Source organism: Oncorhynchus kisutch, linkage group LG15 (genome assembly GCF_002021735.2).
Source record: "Oncorhynchus kisutch isolate 150728-3 linkage group LG15, Okis_V2, whole genome shotgun sequence".
NCBI lineage: Eukaryota > Metazoa > Chordata > Actinopteri > Salmoniformes > Salmonidae > Oncorhynchus > Oncorhynchus kisutch.
The window spans coordinates 78,613,343-78,635,476 of record NC_034188.2 but is presented as its reverse complement, the minus strand read 5'-3'; the positions used below and the strand labels follow the sequence as shown (position 1 = coordinate 78,635,476).

At 47.0% G+C, this 22,134-nt stretch overlaps 1 protein-coding gene across 1 annotated transcript in view; it reads left to right on the top strand.

Moving 5' to 3' along the window:
* The window catches only part of LOC116353714 (mucin-2-like), a 121,738-nt gene extending 99,946 nt beyond the window's left edge, over positions 1-21,792 (top strand). The window contains exons 3-7 of the mRNA XM_031791439.1: positions 2,920-3,107; positions 18,419-18,612; positions 19,168-19,417; positions 20,022-21,027; positions 21,322-21,792. Of these exons, the coding sequence (XP_031647299.1) occupies positions 2,920-3,107; positions 18,419-18,612; positions 19,168-19,417; positions 20,022-21,027; positions 21,322-21,792 (2,109 nt within the window). The remainder of the gene's footprint in view (positions 1-2,919; positions 3,108-18,418; positions 18,613-19,167; positions 19,418-20,021; positions 21,028-21,321) is intronic.
* Positions 21,793-22,134: the final 342 nt, after the last annotated feature.

The following is a 22,134-nucleotide window of genomic DNA, read 5'->3' as shown; positions in this document are numbered from 1 at the left end:
AGGTGTTACCATGCAACCAGAGTTGAAAGAGAAAGAGCAAAACCACCCATACTTATACCAGTTATGCATCTTCGCACGTTATGTGCTGTGCTTCTTCCTTTGTCTCAGGTGACCTCCAACATTGGGTGGAAACAGAGTAATCCCATCTCCGTTGGTCAGATCAATGTTGGTAATACTTGGTATCAGAGCTGGCTCCAGCCCTCACTCGACCTCCATGCTAATATCTTGTTCAGTCCTCTCGTGTTAACGAGTTATACTGTGCTAATCAGGACCCTCGCTGGGAAGGGAAGAAGCTGATGTAGTAATGACACACCAGAGTGGATTGTGGGATAGAAAGGGCTGTGTTGCAGTGTGGGCTTCAAAGCCCAGAGTCTCTTCAAACGGCCCTTTGAAGTGAATTTGAATGTGTATAAATAAATAGGAGGGAAATGGTGGTATTGGAGTGGTGTTGCTGTGTGAGTCCATTGAAGTGTCTCAATGTGGCAGAGAGAGACCTGGAGGGCTGGTGGCTGGTGGTGATGGTATGGTGGCCCAGCTCTGGTTTCTCCTCAGGGCAGGCAGCTACTCTACACTCTACAGCTAGAGATAGGTTACAGTACAGAGAGGGTCAGGGAGGATTGGTGAAGGGGATCAGTCAGAGAGCTCTTAGCGCTCAGACCTTTACAGGATTTATTTATTAGTCCTTCTAAACACTGGATTAGCCCCTCAGGAGTATCTTTAACTTTATGAAACCCCTGAACTTTCTTCACAACACAGAGACTGTTCAGAAATGTGGGATTGCAGAATAGATTGGATTTCTCCTCTCATTTCACCTCATTTCACAGTGAAAGTTCAGATTTTCAGTGATGGCTGCTACAACAATGTCTCCTATCACCACTTGATTGCTTGCTTCTACCCTCAGCGTCAATGTGTATGTGTGTGTGTGTTCTTGAGTAAGTGTGTGTGCTTGTGTGTGTGTGTGTGTGTGTGTGTGTGTGTGTGTTTGTGCTTGTGCTTAAGTTTGTGCTTGAGAGTGTGTGTGTGTGTGTGTGTGTGTGTGTGTGTGTGTGTGTGTGTGTGTGTGTGTGTGTGTGTGTGTGTGTGTGTGTGTGTGTGTGTGCTTGAGTAAGTGTAACCATTTTGCTGATATTGTTCATTACGATAAGTAGCCTATACTAGAGAAGTTTGAAATGAAAAGGGTTTGCTATCATGGGTGATTGTTAATGGGACAATTGATGGTACAACCATCAAACTAGATGTAGTAGTTTAAAGGACAAAACAAACAAAAAATGTGTAGAACGTGTTGTTCTACAATGCATTCGGAGAGTATTCAGACCCCTTGACTTTTTCCACATGTTGTTACATTACGCCACCCCTCCATCAATCCACACACGATACCCCATAATGACAAAGCAAAACAGGTTTTTAGAAATATTTGCAAATTTATCACAAATAAAAAATAATACATTTACATAGGTTTTCAGACCCTTTAATCAGTACTTTGTTGAAGTACCTTTGGTAGCAACTACAGCCTCAAGTCTGCTTGGGTATGATGCTACAAGCTTGGCAAATACACATGTATTTGGGGAGTTTCTTTGATTCTTCTCTGCAGATCCTCTCAAGCTTTGTCAGGTTGGATGGGAAGTGTCACTGCACAGATACTTTCAGGTCTCTCCAGAGATGTTCGATTAGTTATCTTGGCTGTGTGCTTAGGGTCATTGTCCTGTTGGAAGGGGAACCTTCGTCCCAGTCTGATGTCCTGAGCAGGATTTCAACAACGATCTCTTTGTTCTTTGCTCTGTTCATCTTTCCCTCGATCCTTACTAGTCTCCCAGTCCCTGCCGCTGAAAAACATCCCCACAGCACGATCCTGCCACCACCATGATTCACCGTATTCTTGCCATTCAAGCCAAAGAGTCAGACCAGAGAATCTTGTTTCTCATGGTCTGACCTTCCTTTAGGTGCAATTTGGCAAACTCCAAGTGGGCTGCCATGTACCTTTTACTGAGGAGTGGCTTCCATCTGGCCTCTACCGTAAAGTCCTGATTGGTGGAGTGCTGCAGAGATGGCTGTGCTTCTGGACGTTTCTCCCATCTCTACAAAGAAACGCTGGAGCTCTGTCAGATAAATAAAATGCAAATTAATTACTTAAAAATCATACAATGTGATTTTCTGGATTTTTGTTTTAGATTCACAGTTGAAGTGTACCTATGATAAAAAATGACAGACCTCTACATGCTTTGTAAGTAGGAAAACCTGCAAAATCGGCAGTGTTTCAAATACTTGTTCTCCCCACTGTATAATTCATTCAGGAAATGCATTGCGATAGTGAGTATGTGTAGCGTGGTTCATTCTGCGGTGTGTACTTTTAATTAGGACGCTGCCACAACTGAAGGTCTGCTAGTTGAATTATTTTTATTTGCCCTGCACACAAAGAGACAACACACATTATGTTAGCCCTTGGCGCAGTCCTAGCTCTCAGGCACCTTGCTAGCTGAAGGTCAGGCAAAAGAGAACAATACGTGGAAATGCAGATAACCCGCGATGGGCCAAACCAAAATATACAAAACTTTTACAATCACATGTATGTACAATATAGATATCAAAAAGTGTTTGTACACCAAAGAATAATATTAGCTATGCAGCTGTAATTAAATTTAAAAAAAACACTGAATTATCATTATTATTATCAAATTGTTAACATCCCCTCTTGACCTGGCCTATTTGAATTGGTCCTTGTGTGCAACTTGGTGCATAATCTAGGGGAACAACATCACACTGCTACATATGCTTGCATGAGTGTGGGTGTTCAGACTGGACAGTAATTAGTTGTGACGCGCTGAATGCTGAGGCCCTGCAGGTCTACCTGTGTGATTGTGCAGTAAGAACTGAGCTCAGAGGTCAGGTTTCTGTGGGTCCTCTTACCGTGTGACTGGCCAGAAAGGAGCAGGAGCACAGAGCTCAGAGGGCGGGTTCCTGTGGGTCCTCTTACCGTGTGACTGGCTGACTGGCCAGGAAGGAGCAGGAGCACAGAGCTCAGAGGGCGGGTTCCTGTGGGTCCTCTTACCGTGTGACTGGCTGACTGGCCAGGAAGGAGCAGGAGCACAGAGCTCAGAGGGCGGGTTCCTGTGGGTCCTCTTACCGTGTGACTGGCTGACTGGCCAGGAAGGAGCAGGAGCAGCTGCTGCTGGCACCAGGACACACACACACTGAGTCAGTCAACATTTTATACCCTCCACTGACTGTACACCTCTTCAGGCTCCTCAGTCCACTCTGGGGAGGATGGTGCTACCAAAGTGTTACAGTGTTATGACTGAATTACGTGCTAACAGACCCGGAATGGACAGGGATAGGAATAGATGTGAACCGTCTGGTGTCCTCAATAAACCCTTGGCTATATCCACAGATAATTCCTGTCATTTCATTTCTAACATGACTTGTGACGAATCTAATGAAGCTGCACTTTATGGGTTTTAATGACAATAATCAGGACGTAATTGGTAGATCCACTCTGTTCTTGTGCTGGGGGTTATTCAAACAGTCAGACTCCCGGCCTGTGTGTTTACCAGCGTTAATGCTGTGTTATTGGCTCTGGCACTGGGTCCATTGGGAGCTGAATTGGGTGCTGTACTGGGAGCTGGGCTAATCTCCTGGGTGAATATCCATTTTGGACAGACACCTGGGACTCAGTGGCTGGCTGGTGACCAAGCCCTGTCTCCACGGGCCTACATAGAGCCAATACACAGTCTGTAGTGCTGGATATACTGCACAGCCACACACACATGTAGGAACGCACACAAACAGATGTAGGAACACACACACACAAGTAGGAACACACACACACGCATGCACACACTCACAGCATACACACACGCATGCACACACTCACAGCATACACACACGCACAGCATAAACACAAACACTGTGTTTCTGTGACTGCGTAGATATTATGTGTAATGAGTGTTTGCGTGTGTGATTATTGCAGCAGGCTGATGTTTCCTTTACAGTATATTATGGATAATATGACAGCTGTATGAGGAATGTGTTCAGAAGAATCAAATGAACCGCCTCTGCATTCCTCTCTCTCAGTCCAGCTCCATTGTGTGGAATATAATGATGGCATTCAGCGCTTTATGAAATCGATTTCCCTCTGGATCAATCTGGCTTAATGTCATCCGTTTCATTCACATCTAACTGGCCAGGACTGTATTAATAATTGTATTGGCTCTATTGATTTGTATTGACCTCCCGGTGGTGGGGAGAAGACCTTTGTGAAACATTGTAGCCTTCAACTCCCCCGACTCTAAATCAGGTGACATCTCATTAGAAAAGACAAGTCCTCTTAAACAGATTTTAGCTGGCTATATAAATGGAAATAGGATCGGCTGTAAACGTAGAAAGGAGGATTGCATCTTCATTTGTTTCCATTGTGTCAGTACCTGAAATATTTCAGGAGTCTGTCTTTGTGATAAAAAGTGTCTTGTACATCTGTTGTCAACATCATCGTTGTCGTTCACTTCCTGATGGATAAATGCAACACTATGATGAAAATCTAGTAGAAGTTTGAAGTGATGAACGCACACGTTTGTCTATGGTAGAGTTTGATATTGACAAATACACATGCTATCCATTAAAAAAAATACATCAAACCTGACATTTTATTAACAACTTTAGTGATCTAATTTCCAACAATGCCATCATTTTCATAATCTAATTTCAGATAATATATATTGTGTTATTCTCATATCATGTAATATATATTTTTCTCACTCTCTCTTCTTTCCTTTGTGCCTGCTGGTTCCTCCTTGGTCCTGTACCTTCTCCTGATGTAGGTGAGTTTTATCCTATCAGGCATAATTTCAATAAAGAATATTGATATGTGTAATAAAACCAGGGAAGCTTGCTGTCAATTGAGCAAATAACAGAGGGGGAGAGGGCAGGACCTGTGGCATTAGCAGTGTGAGCTCCTCTCCTCTCCTCTCCTCTCCTCTCCTCTCCTCTCCTCTCCTCTCCTCTCCTCTCCTCTCCTCTCCTCTCCTCTCCTCTCCTCTCCTCTCCTCTCCTCTCCTCTCCTCTCCTCTCCTCTCCTCTCCTCTCCTCTCCTCTCCTCTCCTCTCCTCTCCTCTCCTCTCCTCTCCTCTCCTGTGTCTAGCTGTATATCTATCTAATGAGTGACTGCTGGCTGGCCAGCAGCACAGGTCAAGCTCCTGTATTGGCCCCCCGTCTCCCCCCAGCCCACTGAGCGCAGGCCCAATACGGCAGGCTAATCTGGGGCTGGATCTGTGGACGTGTGTCTAAATGGGTGGTTTATGATTCAGGTCTGGCTGGAGCTGGGTTAGTAATGAGGGAGTAATGTCATTTGGGCTGGGGGTGCAGGGTAGTGTGGCTAAGCAATACACAGGGGGGCTCTGGCGTGTGCTCACTTGCCTGGTGGCCCCCAAGCTCTGATTAACCCCCACAGGTTTTAATATCAGGCCCCAGCCTGGCTCCAGGGCTCTGAGCCCACCAGTGTAGGCTTTGTCTTATTGTCTCCTGATAGAGAAATATTGACCAGGCCTGCACAAAGCCCACGTCTCATCTAGTCCACCTATACCCAACACAGAGCAGGGATTATTTATGAGATAAATAATCAATCTCATTGCTCAGCTTCTAAATAAATCTCTTTAATTGAACAATATGGCCCGTTAGCCACCTCCCTCCACCCCCTCCAACCCTGACACCACCTCCCCCCTGGTCCAATCTCTCTGTGAGGCTTTTCTGCTGAAAGCAGCTAAATGGTTGTGGGTTGTGTGCTCGTTTTCAAGTTTAATAGTTATTAGATTTGTAACAGAGTGGCAGCTTCATGAATCCAGAAAACGATTCTATCCTATTAGTAAGCTCTGCCTTGTAAATTCCTATGTGACTCTGTGAATTGAAAGCATCAATTACATGGTGTGCACTGTAGAGCCATAGTAAATCTGGGTGGTACGGGGACATTCATGGCGGTGTCCACGCTGCAACAGGCAATGTTGTCTTTTCACATGGATGCTAAACCAACCACACCGTGAAAGAAAACCTTCCCCTTTCCCCACTCCACTCAGTATGTAATATGTACTGTATGTACTGTTGCTCAGCTCACCATCTTCATGACTGATTAACTATAAAATAGTAACTTCCGCTCCCCATGTAAATACAAAGAAAACCACTTTGTGTTCATGTTGAACCTGGGATGAACACCTTACGTTATCTTTTTATACTTCACACCATTATGATAAATCCTCCCTGAGTGCCCCAATGTTATGTGAAATGAATTTGTTGCTTAGTTGCATTGTTCCATTTTGTTCTTTGCTGAGCTGTGCTGATGACGGTTTTCCTCGACATCGGGAGGCTGTGCATGTTGGGAATAGGGGAGTAGGGGAGTAGGAGAATAGGGGAGTAGGGGAGTAGGAGAATAGGGCAGTAGGGGAGTAGGAGAGTAGGGGAGTAGGGGAGTAGGAGAGTAGGGGAGTAGGAGAATAGGGGAGTAGGGGAGTAGGGGAGTAGGGGAGTAAGGGAGTAAGGGAGTAAGGGAGTAGGAGATTAGGGGAGTAGGAGAGTAGGGGAGTAGGGGAGTAGGAGAGTAGGGGAGTAGGATAGTAGGGGAGTAGGAGAATAGAATGCTTAGTTGCATTGTTCCATTTTGTTCTTTGCTGAGCTGTGCTGATGACGGTTTCCCTCGACGTCGGGAGGCTGTGCATGTTGGGAATAGGGGAGTAGGGGAGTAGGAGAATAGGGGAGTAGGGGAGTAGGAGAATAGGGGAGTAGGGGAGTAGGAGAGTAGGGGAGTAGGAGAGTAGGGGAGTAGGGGAGTAGGGGAGTAGGAGAGTAGGGGAGTAGGGGAGTAGGAAAGTAGGGGAGTAGGAGAATAGGGGAGTAGGGGAGTAGGAGAGTAGGGGAGTAAGGGAGTAAGGGAGTAGGAGAGTAGGAGAGTAGGGGAGTAGGGGAGTAGGAGAGTAGGGGAGTTAGGGAGTAGGAGAATAGGGGAGTAGGGGAGTAGGAGAGTAGGGGAGTAGGAGAATAGGGGATTAGGGGAGTAGTCCAGCACAAGCTTCCTGTTACTACCTCACCCTTTCACAAATTGGTCTCACAGGAGTTTACAGAGCACCCCCCACCCCCACCCCCACCCTCCCCTCACCTCCCAGAGCTCTAGTACAGTGGCTGCTGTGACGACACAGTGGGCTATATACAAGGCTATGAAGGATGCTGATGGATTGGCTGGGCGCGAGGTCGCTGGCTGTGGAGGCAGAAGAACCCTAGTAATGACTAGTAGAAAGAGAGAGAAGGATGAAAGCAGGAACAAATAGAGCAGAGGCTAGAACAGGGCCCAGAGAGGAGCAAGAGAGAAAGACTGTGTGACCCCAGAATCATGCCCCCTCACCGCCTCAGGGGGGTCAGATCACAACCAATTACAGCAGCTCCACTGCATGGCCCTTCCACACGGTTGTCCAGGTCAGGGCTGACTCCTGACACACAGGGGACCGGGCAGCTTCAAAGAATATAGGAACCATGTTTTAGGGAAGAATTAGACTTTCATTCTCTTACTACCCCTCAGGTGAGTATGGTACTTCTATGCGTGGTGGTTACACATTTTTGGAATACATTAGCTTTTGTTACTAGCTCTATTTTCAGTGTTCTGCCACAAAAATATCTCTTCTCACCCCTATTCAATTATTCATACTCTGATAAAGCAGCAGCGAACCCCCAACAGAGACCTGCAGATAAACTAATCTACATGCAAAATAGTATAATATGCTCAAGTATAACCCCTGTGTCTCTCCACTGCTGTTGTGAAAGAATGCAGACCCTTTTCTTCCCTCAACCCTGGAGTTGTTATATCATCAAATCAGTGACGCATAATGTCTTCATATTGGGGTTTCAAAGCAGGTTTCTTTGGGTGTGAGTGAGTGAGCTGTTCCCAAGAGCACTATAGATAATGAGGAGTGTGTAGCACTCTTTCACTGTGGCCCACACAGACAGACACACAGACATTCGCAGGGCCAATGTAGTAGCTGGAGGAACTGTGAAGAGTAATCTTCTCTCCTGCGTGACTCCCACCTACATGTGGTTAAGATAGGCTGACTGAGGCTCTGCTGCTGGTACAATACCTTTACCACTTATCATAACCACCTGTCATTTACCCACACACACAACAGTGCTCTTACCAGGTAATTACCATGTTTTCTGTCACATTGTTGTGTCTCTGTCACGCTGCGTTCTAATGTTCACAGCCAGCGCCCAACTCCAATCCAACGGACTCCACTCCATTGTACCACATTCATTGATTTCCACAATGTTTATACTTTAGTTGAGCTCCCAGCATTGAGAGGAGACAAACATATTCATGTCACTGTAGCTGTTGTTTATGTTGGATGTGTGCCCTATACGGTCCTGTGTGTTTTGGATGGTCATGTTGTTTGTGAGTGCCTTTCTGTATTTGATTAACTTATCTCACAAAATTCGGCTGCGTCAGTTTCAGTTGATGTATGTAATGGAATCATTGGAAGATGTGTTTTCTGACTGTTAACACTTGGGCCGACAGACTCTGTCTTTAACTGCTCAGATATATAATAATGAATATTGTGATATTTCCATGGACTCCTCTAGCCTGGCTGTTTCCCATCCCACAGAGAGCTGCTCTGCTCTGAGAGGCTGCAGGAATGTTACATCAGTAGTTCCCATAAATACACGGTTTGGTTTGTCTAATGGCACAGGATTAGCTTTATCAGGAAGGGAATATCCCCCCCTCAGAGCTGTAGGGAGGGAGGGGGAGAGAGGGAGGGGGGGGGGGGAGGGGGGAGAGAGGGAGGGAGAGGGGGAGAGAGGGGGGGGGGAGAGGGGGAGAGAGGGGGGAGGGAGGGAGAGAGGGAGGGGGGGGGGGGATAGCAGCTGTTTGAGTATCATAAAGTCCTCCCTGATGTCGGCCCGGCATACTTGATAATGACGACCCTGGATTCCATTACATTTGGCTTCAGAAAGGCTCCCTCCCTCCGAGGCTCGGCCACAGCACAGCCCTGTGATTTGGGAGCAGACCAGGCAGTAATGAAAGGCCCCTCTCTGTGTATGGGACAACCATGGGATACAGGAAGTCCACAGGCTCAGGGGTCATACATGAAACACAGTGGCCTGACCTCAGTATTGAGTCAAAGTTAACCATCAACTCCAGGAAGTGTGGAGTCTACTCCCTATGATAAAGGATAAGAGATATGACTTAACTTGTCAACTCAGAAGCATTGGCAATTATAATGAGTTATGTTGCATGCAGGCAATGATATTATCCATTCTTTATGGGAATTGGCTTTAATGCAATGCTGTCTTCCATTGTAACTACCACTTTGGATTTCTCACTCCCCTCAATTTACTACCAACCTTGCCAACCAACTCTCCGTCAGAGAACTCGGCTGTGACTCTAAAGTTACCCAGGAGACTGTGCCCAGTGTATTTCACTAGGATTTACTGGTGTTGCTGACCCTGCACTTGCTGGCAGTCAGGACCATTTTCGGGAAAACCCAGTGCTCAGCTGAAATAGCTTCGCCATCATAATTTGTAGTAAACTTTGTGTCTGAAAACTATGTAGGTGTACATACTGATCCAGTGGTGTAAAGTATGTAAGTAAAAATACTTTAAAGTACTACTCAAGTTGTTTTTTAGGGTATCTGTACTTTACTTTACTATTAGTATTTGTAATATTTACTTTGCTACATTCCGAAAGAAAATGATGTTATATTTGCTCCATACATTTTCCCTGACACCAAAAGTACTCATTACATTTTGAATGCTTAGCAGGACAGGACAATTGTCTAATTCACACACATCCCTGGTCATCCCTACTGCCTCTGATCTGGCGGACTCACTAAACACATGGTTCGTTTGCAAATTATGTCTGAGTGTTGGAGCGTGCCCCTGGCTATCAGTAAATAAGTAACAACTAGAAAATGTGGTTGTCTGCTTTGCCTAATATAAGGAATTTGAAATGATTTATACTTGTACTTTTACTTTTGATAGTTAAGTACATTTTAGCAATTAGATTGACTTTTGACACTTTTAGACTTTCACTTCAGTAGTTTTTTACTGGGTGACTCACTTTACTTGAGTCATTTTCTATGAAGGTATCTTTACTTTTACTCAAGTATCACAATTGGGTACTTTTTCCACGACTGCTGATACTGGGAGAAAATGAACACAATGTCACTTGTTGATTTAGTTTATTGGAGCATACCCACTGTGTTTTATTTTAGGGGGATGGGACATGCATCTAGTCTAAACCGGATTGGAGGACACGTTTGCCATTTTAGGGATATCCTGACAGATAGAGAAGAGCAAATAGAACAGTACAGAGGTTCAGTATAATGGTTCAATATACTGGTTTAGTATAATAGTTCAGTATAATGGTTCAGTATAATGGTTCAATATACTGGTTTAGTATAATAGTTCAGTATAATGGTTCAGTATAATGGTTTAGTATAATAGTTCAGTATAATGGTTCAGTATAACAGTTCAGTATAATGGTTCAATATAATGGTTCAGTATAATGGTTCAATATACTGGTTTAGTATAATGGTTCAATATACTGGTTTAGTATAATAGTTCAGTATAATGGTTCAGTATAATGGTTCAATATAATGGTTCAGTATAATGGTTCAATATACTGGTTTAGTATAATAGTTCAGTATAATGGTTCAGTATAATGGTTCAATATAATGGTTCAGTATAATGGTTCAATATAATGGTTCAATATAATGGTTCAGTATAATGGTTCAGTATAACAGTTCAGTATAATGGTTCAGTATAATGGTTCAATATAATGGTTCAATATAATGGTTCAGTATAACAGTTCAGTATAATGGTTCAGTATAATGGTTCAGTATAATGGTTCAATATAATGGTTCAGTATAATGGTTCAGTATAACAGTTCAGTATAATGGTTCAGTATAATGGTTCAGTATAATGGTTCAATATAATGGTTCAGTATAATGGTTCAGTGCAATGGTTCAGTTACATTCCCTGAAGCCAGAAAGACATCCTTTCAGTTGAGACACGTTAGTGTGAGAGGAAGCATTCAGTCCTACCTCAACACATAGTGGACCTTCCCTTCTCATCACTGTATACTTCAGCCTCCCCCATCTAGGCACACTCTCCCCTCCTCCCTGCTGCCTCCCGCCTCCAACACACACAGGTTTCTGCACAACCTGACCACCACTATCCTACCCCCAGCTGTTATTCACATCAGAATCACATTTCCCCTCTCACTTCTTTCAGCTCGCCAACTTCCTTTTCTATTATATGAAATTCCATCTTGGTGTACAGCAGATGGTATCTACAAAGCCAGTTGATAATTCCATCCAGTTAAATAGGAAACGGTATCCACACAGCCAGTTGATAATTCCATCTAGTTAAAGAACAGACGGAATCCACACAGCCAGTTGATAATTCCATCCAGTTAAAGAACAGACGGAATCCACACAGCCAGTTGATAATTCCATCCAGTTAAAGAACAGACGGAATCCACACAGCCAGTTGATAATTCCATCTAGTTAAAGAACAGATGGAATCCACACAGCCAGTTGATAATTCCATCTAGTTAAAGAACAGACGGAATCCACACAGCCAGTTGATAATTCCATCTAGTTAAAGAACAGACGGAATCCACACAGCCAGTTGATAATTCCATCCAGTTAAAGAACAGACGGAATCCACACAGCCAGTTGATAATTCCATCTAGTTAAAGAACAGACGGAATCCACACAGCCAGTTGATAATTCCATCTAGTTAAAGAACAGACGGAATCCACACAGCCAGTTGATAATTCCATCCAGTTAAAGAACAGACGGAATCCACACAGCCAGTTAATAATTCCATCTAGTTAAAGAACAGATGGAATCCACACAGCCAGTTGATAATTCCATCTAGTTAAATAGGAAACGGAATCCACACAGCCAGTTGATAATTCTATCCAGTTAAAGAACAGATGGAATCCACACAGCCAGTTGATAATTCCATCTAGTTAAAGAACAGACGGAATCCACACAGCCAGTTGATAATTCCATCTAGTTAAATAGGAAACGGAATCCACACAGCCAGTTGATAATTCCATCTAGTTAAAGAACAGACGGAATCCACACAGCCAGTTGATAATTCCATCTAGTTAAATAGGAAACGGAATCCACACAGCCAGTTGATAATTCCATCCAGTTAAAGAACAGACGGAATCCACACAGCCAGTTGATAATTCCATCTAGTTAAAGAACAGACGGAATCCACACAGCCAGTTGATAATTCCATCCAGTTAAAGAACAGACGGAATCCACACAGCCAGTTGATAATTCCATCTAGTTAAAGAACAGACGGAATCCACACAGCCAGTTGATAATTCCATCCAGTTAAAGAACAGATGGAATCCACACAGCCAGTTGATAATTACATCTAGTTAAAGAACAGATGGAATCCACACAGCCAGTTGATAATTCCATCCAGTTAAAGAACAGACGGAATCCACACAGCCAGTTGATAATTCCATCTAGTTAAAGAACAGACGGAATCCACACAGCCAGTTGATAATTCTATCCAGTTAAAGAACAGATGGAATCCACACAGCCAGTTGATAATTCCATCTAGTTAAATAGGAAACGGAATCCACACAGCCAGTTGATAATTCCATCTAGTTAAATAGGAAACGGAATCCACACAGCCAGTTGATAATTCCATCCAGTTAAAGAACAGACGGAATCCACACAGCCAGTTGATAATTCCATCTAGTTAAATAGGAAACGGTATCCACACAGCCAGTTGATAATTCCATCTAGTTAAATAGGAAACGGAGTCCACACAGCCAGTTGATAATTCCATCCAGTTATAGAACAGACGGAATCCACACAGCCAGTTGATCATTCCATCTAGTTTTATAGGAAACGGTATCCACACAGCCAGTTGATAATTCAGTTTATTAAACCCTATCTTGGTGCGTTAGGAGGAATAGGGGTCATATAGGATATTGTAACCCATGTCATCTATAATTCATTGCAGGAATATCCTGCTTGCTAGTGGGATTAAAGTTGAATAACTCCCTACACAGGCTCAGTAAATAGCTCTTTGTGCTGCGCTGCCAGCATGCTGTGTTCTGGGGTTAAGACCGGGGCTGTGGCTGAGTGGAGGTGGTGGTGGTGGTGGAATGAGAGGATGGATCCAGAGACAGGAGAGAGCACCAAGCCCAAGTTAAATCCCACAGACCTCACCGTCAGCAGCCCGTACAGATGACCCAGTGCAGGTGAAAAGTGTTTTCCTCCTGATAAGACCCCGTCCTGAATGGGGCCAGGGAGTGTGTTCCAGCGAGCAATTAGATTCGTGGCAATGTACTATAATACCTCTGGAATAAGGGACACCTTTCAATAAGTTTATATGTGGTTACTGGTCACTTGGGGAGATGGAGGACAGACAAGGTTGAGGACAAGTTTCTCTCCACAGTTGTAGGCCTACAGTATTATTCCCCCTGGAGGAGCTCTCTACCACCATCACAACATAGATATGACAGTATAGTATGCCTCTGCTGTGTGACTAAACACTGCTCCCTGTGTAAATTCTTAGCATTCCACTGTCTCTCAGGAAGAGTACTTTGCTGTTAGATGTTCTGTCTCTGCTGCTCCTCTGTCATGATGTCTGTTGTTTATGACCTCATTTAGTCAGACCATGGAGGGTCAAGCCTGGGAAACTAGTCCTAGATTCCCAATTCTTATATTACCGTGCATTCTGGGATTATAGCTGTCCTAAACTGCTACTCTGTTATTAGCATCCTTCTCTTCATTCATTCGCTGGAACCAACCTGAGACTCATCCCTGCCTGTGGTCTAGCTAGTGACCTTCTCCTCTAAACTGCTATGAGAACAAAAGTCACAAGATGCCTATAGTACAGTATCTCTAGAGACGCCTGTAGTACAGTAACACTAGAGACGCCTGTAGTACAGTAACACTATAACTGCCTGTAGTACAGTAACACTAGAGACGCCTGTAGTACAGTAACACTATAACTGCCTGTAGTACAGTAACACTAGAGATGCCTGTAGTACAGTAACACTATAACTGCCTGTAGTACAGTAACACTAGAGACGCCTGTAGTACAGTAACACTAGAGATGCCTGTAGTACAGTAACACTAGAGATGCCTGTAGTACAGTAACACTAGAGATGTCTTTAGTACAGTAACACTAGAGATGCCTGTAGTACAGTAACACTAGAGATGCCTGTAGTCCAGTAACACCAGAGATGCCTGTAGTACAGTAACACTATAACTGCCTGTAGTACAGTAACACTATAACTGCCTGTAGTACAGTAACACTATAACTGCCTGTAGTCCAGTAACACTATAACTGCCTGTGGTACAGTAACACTAGAGATGCCTGTAGTACAGTAACACTATAACTGCCTGTAGTACAGTAACACTATAACTGCCTGTAGCACAGTAACACTAGAGATGCCTGTAGTACAGTAACACTATAACTGCCTGTGGTACAGTAACACTAGAGATGCCTGTAGTACAGTAACACTAGAGATGTCTGTAGTCCAGTAACACTAGAGATGCCTGTAGTACAGTAACACTCGAGACGCCTGTAGTACAGTAACACTATAACTGCCTGTGGTACAGTAACACTAGAGATGCCTGTAGTACAGTAACACTATAACTGCCTGTAGTACAGTAACACTATAACTGCCTGTAGCACAGTAACACTAGAGATGCCTGTAGTACAGTAACACTATAACTGCCTGTGGTACAGTAACACTAGAGATGCCTGTAGTACAGTAACACTAGAGATGTCTGTAGTCCAGTAACACTAGAGATGTCTGTAGTCCAGTAACACTAGAGATGCCTGTAGTACAGTAACACTCGAGACGCCTGTAGTACAGTAACACTATAACTGCCTGTGGTACAGTAACACTAGAGATGCCTGTAGTACAGTAACACTATAACTGCCTGTAGTACAGTAACACTAGAGATGCCTGTGGTACAGTAACACTAGAGATGCCTGTAGTACAGTAACACTAGAGATGCCTGTAGTACAGTAACACTAGAGATGTCTGTAGTCCAGTAACACTAGAGATGCCTGTAGTACAGTAACACTAGAGATGCCTGTAGCACAGTAACACTATAACTGCCTGTAGTACAGTAACACTAGAGATGCCTGTAGTATAGTAACACTAGAGATGCCTGTAGTACAGTAACACTAGAGATGCCTGTAGTCCAGTAACACTATAACTGCCTGTAGTACAGTAACACTAGAGATGCCTGTAGTACAGTAACACTAGAGATGCCTGTAGTACAGTAACACTAGAGATGCCTGTAGTACAGTAACACTAGAGATGCCTGTAGTACAGTAACACTAGAGATGCCTGTAGTACAGTAATACTAGAGATGACTGTTGTTCAGTAACACTAGAGATGACTGTAGTACAGTAACACTCGAGACGCCTGTAGTACAGTAACACTAGAGACGCCTGTAGTACAGTAACACTAGAGATGCCTGTAGTATAGTAACACTATAACTGCCTGTAGTACAGTAACACTATAACTGCCTGTAGTACAGTAACACTATAACTGCCTGTAGTACAGTAACACTAGAGATGCCTGTAGTACAGTAACACTATAACTGCCTGTAGTACAGTAACACTAGAGACGCCTGTAGTACAGTAACACTAGAGATGCCTGTAGTACAGTAACACTATAACTGCCTGTAGTACAGTAACACTAGAGATGCCTGTAGTACAGTAACACTAGAGATGCCTGTAGTACAGTAACACTAGAGATGCCTGTAGTACAGTAACACTAGAGATGCCTGTAGTACAGTAACACTAGAGATGCCTGTAGTACAGTAACACTAGAGATGCCTGTAGTACAGTAACACTAGAGATGACTGTTGTTCAGTAACACTAGAGATGACTGTTGTACATTAAAACTAGAGATGACTGTTGTACATTAAAACTAGAGATGACTGTTGTTCAGTAACACTAGAGATGCCTGTAGTACAGTAACACTAGAGATGCCTGTAGTACAGTAACACTAGAGATGCCTGTAGTACAGTAACACTAGAGATGTCTGTAGTACAGTAACACTAGAGATGCCTGTAGTCCAGTAACACTCGAGACGCCTGTAGTACAGTAACACTCGAGATGCCTGTAGTACAGTAACACTAGAGATGCCTGTAGTACAGTAACACTCGAGACGCCTGTAGTACAGTAACACTAGAGACGCCTGTAGTACAGTAACACTAGAGATGCCTGTAGTATAGTAACACTATAACTGCCTGTAGTACAGTAACACTATAACTGCCTGTAGTACAGTAACACTATAACTGCCTGTAGTACAGTAACACTAGAGATGCCTGTAGTACAGTAACACTATAACTGCCTGTAGTACAGTAACACTAGAGACGCCTGTAGTACAGTAACACTAGAGATGCCTGTAGTACAGTAACACTATAACTGCCTGTAGTACAGTAACACTAGAGATGCCTGTAGTACAGTAACACTAGAGATGCCTGTAGTACAGTAACACTAGAGATGCCTGTAGTACAGTAACACTAGAGATGCCTGTAGTACAGTAACACTAGAGATGCCTGTAGTACAGTAACACTAGAGATGCCTGTAGTACAGTAACACTAGAGATGACTGTTGTTCAGTAACACTAGAGATGACTGTTGTACATTAAAACTAGAGATGACTGTTGTACATTAAAACTAGAGATGACTGTTGTTCAGTAACACTAGAGATGCCTGTAGTACAGTAACACTAGAGATGCCTGTAGTACAGTAACACTAGAGATGCCTGTAGTACAGTAACACTAGAGATGCCTGTAGTACAGTAACACTCGAGACGCCTGTAGTACAGTAACACTAGAGATGCCTGTAGTACAGTATCACTCGAGATGCCTGTAGTCCAGTAACACTAGAGATGCCTTTCGTGCAATAACACAAAGATGCTCTCGTAGTACAGTAACACTAGAGATGACTGTTGTACATTAAAACTAGAGATGACTGTTGTTCAGTAACACTAGAGATGCCTGTAGTACAGTAACACTATAACAGCCTGTAGCACAGTAACACTAGAGTTGCTCTAGTAGTACAGGAAACAGTTTGTGTTTTGATAGCAGGGTTGAAACATAAATCATAACAACCCCTGAACGCCAGACCAATTGGAACTGTCATTGGGTCAATGTTCATTGAAAGCCAAATCAAATCTTGTCGTTGTCCACACTTTGATTCAGCTGTCATTGCCACTATCTAGCATCAGCCCAACCAATTAACCTCATTAATTGGCTGTGAGGTTTGAGGATTGTGGGGTCTGAAATCTTGTTTGTCACGTCTACGTCCCTGGTGGTTTCTGGCTGCCTTTGAGCAGTGGGAGGAGCTGCAGAGAGGGTAGAGGATCAGACCTTGTGTGTGTGTGTGTGTGTGTGTGTGTGTGTGTGTGTGTGTGTGTGTGTGTGTGTGTGTGTGTGTGTGTGTGTGTGTGTGTGTGTGTGTGTGTGTGTGTGTGGGTGCGTGAGAGAGAGAGAGATACGGGTGAACATTCTCAGAGGAATAGCTCCCTACACACACTCATCTAATTTTCTTTTTAACGCAGACTTAAAACTCTATATTAAACTATATGCATGTAAATGTCTTCCCATCATTCCCCCTTTAATGGACCCTTTCATTCTGGCTTTATAGAGCGGATTATCCACTAATTGCTTTGAGTCCTGCTTGTAAAGCCAACCTGCGGTGGTGATCTGCTGCGTGACATCTCCTCACTTCAATAACACTCCACCCCCACCACTACCTGCACCACCACCGCCACCTCCTCTCTCTCTACTTCCACCCCCACCACTACCTGCACCACCACCGCCTCTCTCTCTACTTCCACCCCCACCACTACCTGCACCACCACCGCCACCTCCTCTCTCTCTACTTCCACCCCCACCACTACCTGCACCACCACCGCCACCTCCTCTCTCTCTACCTCCACCCCCACCACTACCTGCACCACCACCGCCACCTCCTCTACCTCTATCTCCACCCCCACCACTACCTGCACACCACCAGCACCGCCACCTCCTCTAACTCCACCCCCACCACTACCTGCACCACCACCGCAACCGCCACCTCCTCTACCTTCACTACCTGCACCACCACCGCAACCGCTACCTCCTCTACCTCCACCTCCACCCCATCACTACCTGCACCACCACCGCCACCTCCTCTACCTCTACTTCTACCTCCGCCCTCACCACTACATGCACCACCACCACAACCACCGCCACCTCCTCTACCTCCACCCCCACCACTACCTGCACCACCACCGCCACCTCCTCTCTCTCTACCTCCACCCCCACCACTACCTGCACCACCACCGCCACCTCCTCTACCTCTATCTCCACCCCCACCACTACCTGCACCACCACCAGCACCGCCACCTCCTCTAACTCCACCCCCACCACTACCTGCACCACCACCGCAACCGCCACCTCCTCTACCTTCACTACCTGCCACCACCACCGCAACCGCTACCTCCTCTACCTCCACCTCCACCCCATCACTACCTGCACCACCACCGCCACCTCCTCTACCTCTACCTCTACCTCCGCCCTCACCACTACATGCACCACCACCACAACCACCGCCACCTCCTCTACCTCCACCCCCACCACTACCTGCACCACCACCGCCAACTCCTCTACCTCTACCTCTACCTCCACCCCCACCACTACCTGCACCGCCACCTCCTCTACCTCTACCTCCACCCCCACCACTACCTGCACCACCTCCTCTACTTCTACCTCCACCCTCACCCCCTACCTGCACCACCACTGCCACCTCCTCTACCTCTACCTCCACCCCCCACCACTACCTGCACCGCCATCGCCACCTCCTCTATCTCTACCTCCACCCCCACCACTACCTGCACCACCACCGCCACCTCCTCTACTTCTACCTCCAGCTCCACCCTCACCACTACCTCCACCGCAACCGCCACCTCCTCTACTTCTATCGCTACCTCCACCCTCACCACTACCTGCACCACCACCGCCACCTCCTCTACCTCTACCTCCACCCCCACCACTACCTGCACCGCCATCGCCACCTCCTCTATCTCTACCTCCACCCCCACCACTACCTGCACCACCACCGCCACCTCCTCTACTTCTACCTCCAGCTCCACCCCTCACCACTACCTCCACCGCAACCGCCACCTCCTCTACTTCTATCGCTACCTCCACCCTCACCACTACCTGCAACACCACCGCCACCTCCACTACCTCTACCTCCACCCTCACCACTACCTGCACCACCACCGCCACCTCCTCTACCTCTACCTCCACCCCTACCACTACCTGCACCACCACCGCCAACTCCTCTACCTCTACCTCTACCTCCACCCTCACCACTACCTGCACCACCACCGCATCTCCTCTACCTCTACCTCCACCTTCACCACTACCTGCACCACCACCGCCACCGCCACCTCCTCTACCTCTACCTCTACCTCCACCTTCACCACTACCTGCACCACCACCGCCACCTCCTCTAACTCTACCTCTACCTCCACCCCCACCATTACCTGCACCGCCACCGCCACCTCCTCTACCTCTACCTCTACCTCTACCTCCACCTTCACCACTACCTGCACCGCCACCGCCACCTCCTCTACCTCTACCTCCACCACTACCTGCACCACCTCCTCTACTTCTACCTCTACCTACACCCTCACCACTACCTGCAACACCACCGCCACCTCCTCTACCTCCACCCCTACCACACCTGCACCACCACCGCCACCTCCTCTACCTCTACTTCTACCTCTACCTCCACCACTACCTGCAACACCACCGCCACCTCCACTACCTCTACCTCCACCCCCACCACTACCTGCACCGCCATCACCTTCTCCTCTACCTCTACCTCCACCCTCACCCCTACCTGCACCACCACCGCCACCTCCTCTACCTCTACCTCCACCCCCACCACTACCTGCACCGCCATCGCCACCTCCTCTATCTCTACCTCCACCCCCACCACTACCTGCACCACCACCGCCACCTCCTATACTTCTACCTCCAGCTCCACCCTCACCACTACCTCCACCGCAACCGCCACCTCCTCTACTTCTATCGCTATCTCCACCCTCACCACTACCTGCAACACCACCGCCACCTCCACTACCTCTACCTCCACCCCCACCACTACCTGCACCACCACCGTCTCTACCTCTACCCCCACCACTACCTGCACCACCTCCTCTACTTCTACCTCTACCTCCACCCTCACCACTACCTGCACCACCACCGCCTACTCCTCTACCTCTACCTCCACCCCTACCACTACCTGCACCACCACCGCCAACTCCTCTACCTCTACCTCTACCTCCACCCTCACCACTACCTGCACCACCACCGCCACCTCCTCTACCTCTACCTCCACCTTCACCACTACCTGCACCACCACCACCTCCTCTACCTCTACCTCTACCTCCACCTTCACCACTACCTGCACCACCACCGCCACCTCCTCTACCTCTACCTCTACCTCCACCCCCACCACTACCTGCACCGCCACCGCCACCTCCTCTACCTCTACCTCCACCCCCACCACTACCTGCACCACCACCACCACCTCCTCTACCTCTACCTCCACCCCTCCCACTACCTGTACCGCCACCTCCTCTACCTCTACCTCTACCTCCACCCCCACCACTACCTGCACCACCACCGCCACCTTCTCTGCCTCTACTTCTACCACCCCCACCACTACCTGTACCACCACCACCTCCTCTACCTCTACTTCTACCTCCACCCCCACCACTACCTGTATCACCACCGCCACCTCCTCTACCAATACCTCTACTTCTACCTCCACCCCCACCACTACCTGTACCGCCACCTCCTCTACCTCTACCTTCACCCCCACCACTACCTGCACCACCACCGCCACCTCCTCTACCTCTACCTCCACCCCCACCACCACCTGCACCACCACCGCCACCTCCTCTACCTCTACCTCTACCTCCACCCCCACCACCACCTGCACCACCACCGCCACCTACTCTACCTCTACCTCCACCCCCACCACTACCTGCACCACCACCGGCACCTCCTCTACCTCTACATCCACCCCACCACTACCTGTACCGCCACCTCTACCTCTACCTCTACCTCCACCCCCACCACTACCTGTACCGCCACCTCCTCTACCTCTACCTCCACCCCCACCACTACCTGTACCACCTCCTCTACCTCTACCCCCACCACTACCTGCACCACCACCACCAACTCCTCTACCTCTACCTCCACTCCCACCACTACCTGCACAGCCACTGCCACCGCCAGCTCTACCTCTACCTGCACTGTCACTCCCACCGCCACCTCCACCCCTGCCCCAACCTCTAGCTGCACCGTCCCCTCTATCCTCCCACCCCCACGGCCACCCCCACTGTCATTTGCACCACCACCTCCGCCGCCACCTCTGCCCCATCGTCATCACCCCCCCCACCACCTCCGCCCTCACCTCCACCGCCACCTCTGCCCAATCCACACACCTACCTCCACCCCCACTGACACCCCCACTGACACCCCCACCTCTGCCCCCACCTCCGCCCCCGCCCCCCTGCCCCCACGTCTGCCCCCATCGACACCCCACACCTACCTCCACCCCCACCGCCACCACTGTAATTTTTGGTTTATCATTCAAACTCTACTCCACTTCCACCTTCACCTCCACCTCCACCTCCACCTCCTCCTCCACCTTTACACCCACAGATGTGGCCAACAGGGATGAGAACTGAGCTGTGGGCCAGTCAGTCTCCATTGTGTTAGGTAATGCAGTTCAATCAGATGTGATGGACAGATCACAAAAAGTCTTTCTCTCTACTTCACACTCTCTTCAACTGTCTGGCTGACATTATTGTATTTTTTGTCTTTTGTGTGTGTTTGTGTGAGGTGATTGCGCTGCTTGAATTGAGATGTACATTAGAGAAACAATTACTGTTAGGGGACTTAGGCCCCGGGGGGTGCTGACACTGACACTAGATGGATAGTACGCTGGGGGAGACAACTAGCTGTTTGTGTGTGTGTGTGTGTGTGTGTGTGTGTGTGTGTGTGTGTGTGTGTGTGTGTGTGTGCTGTGA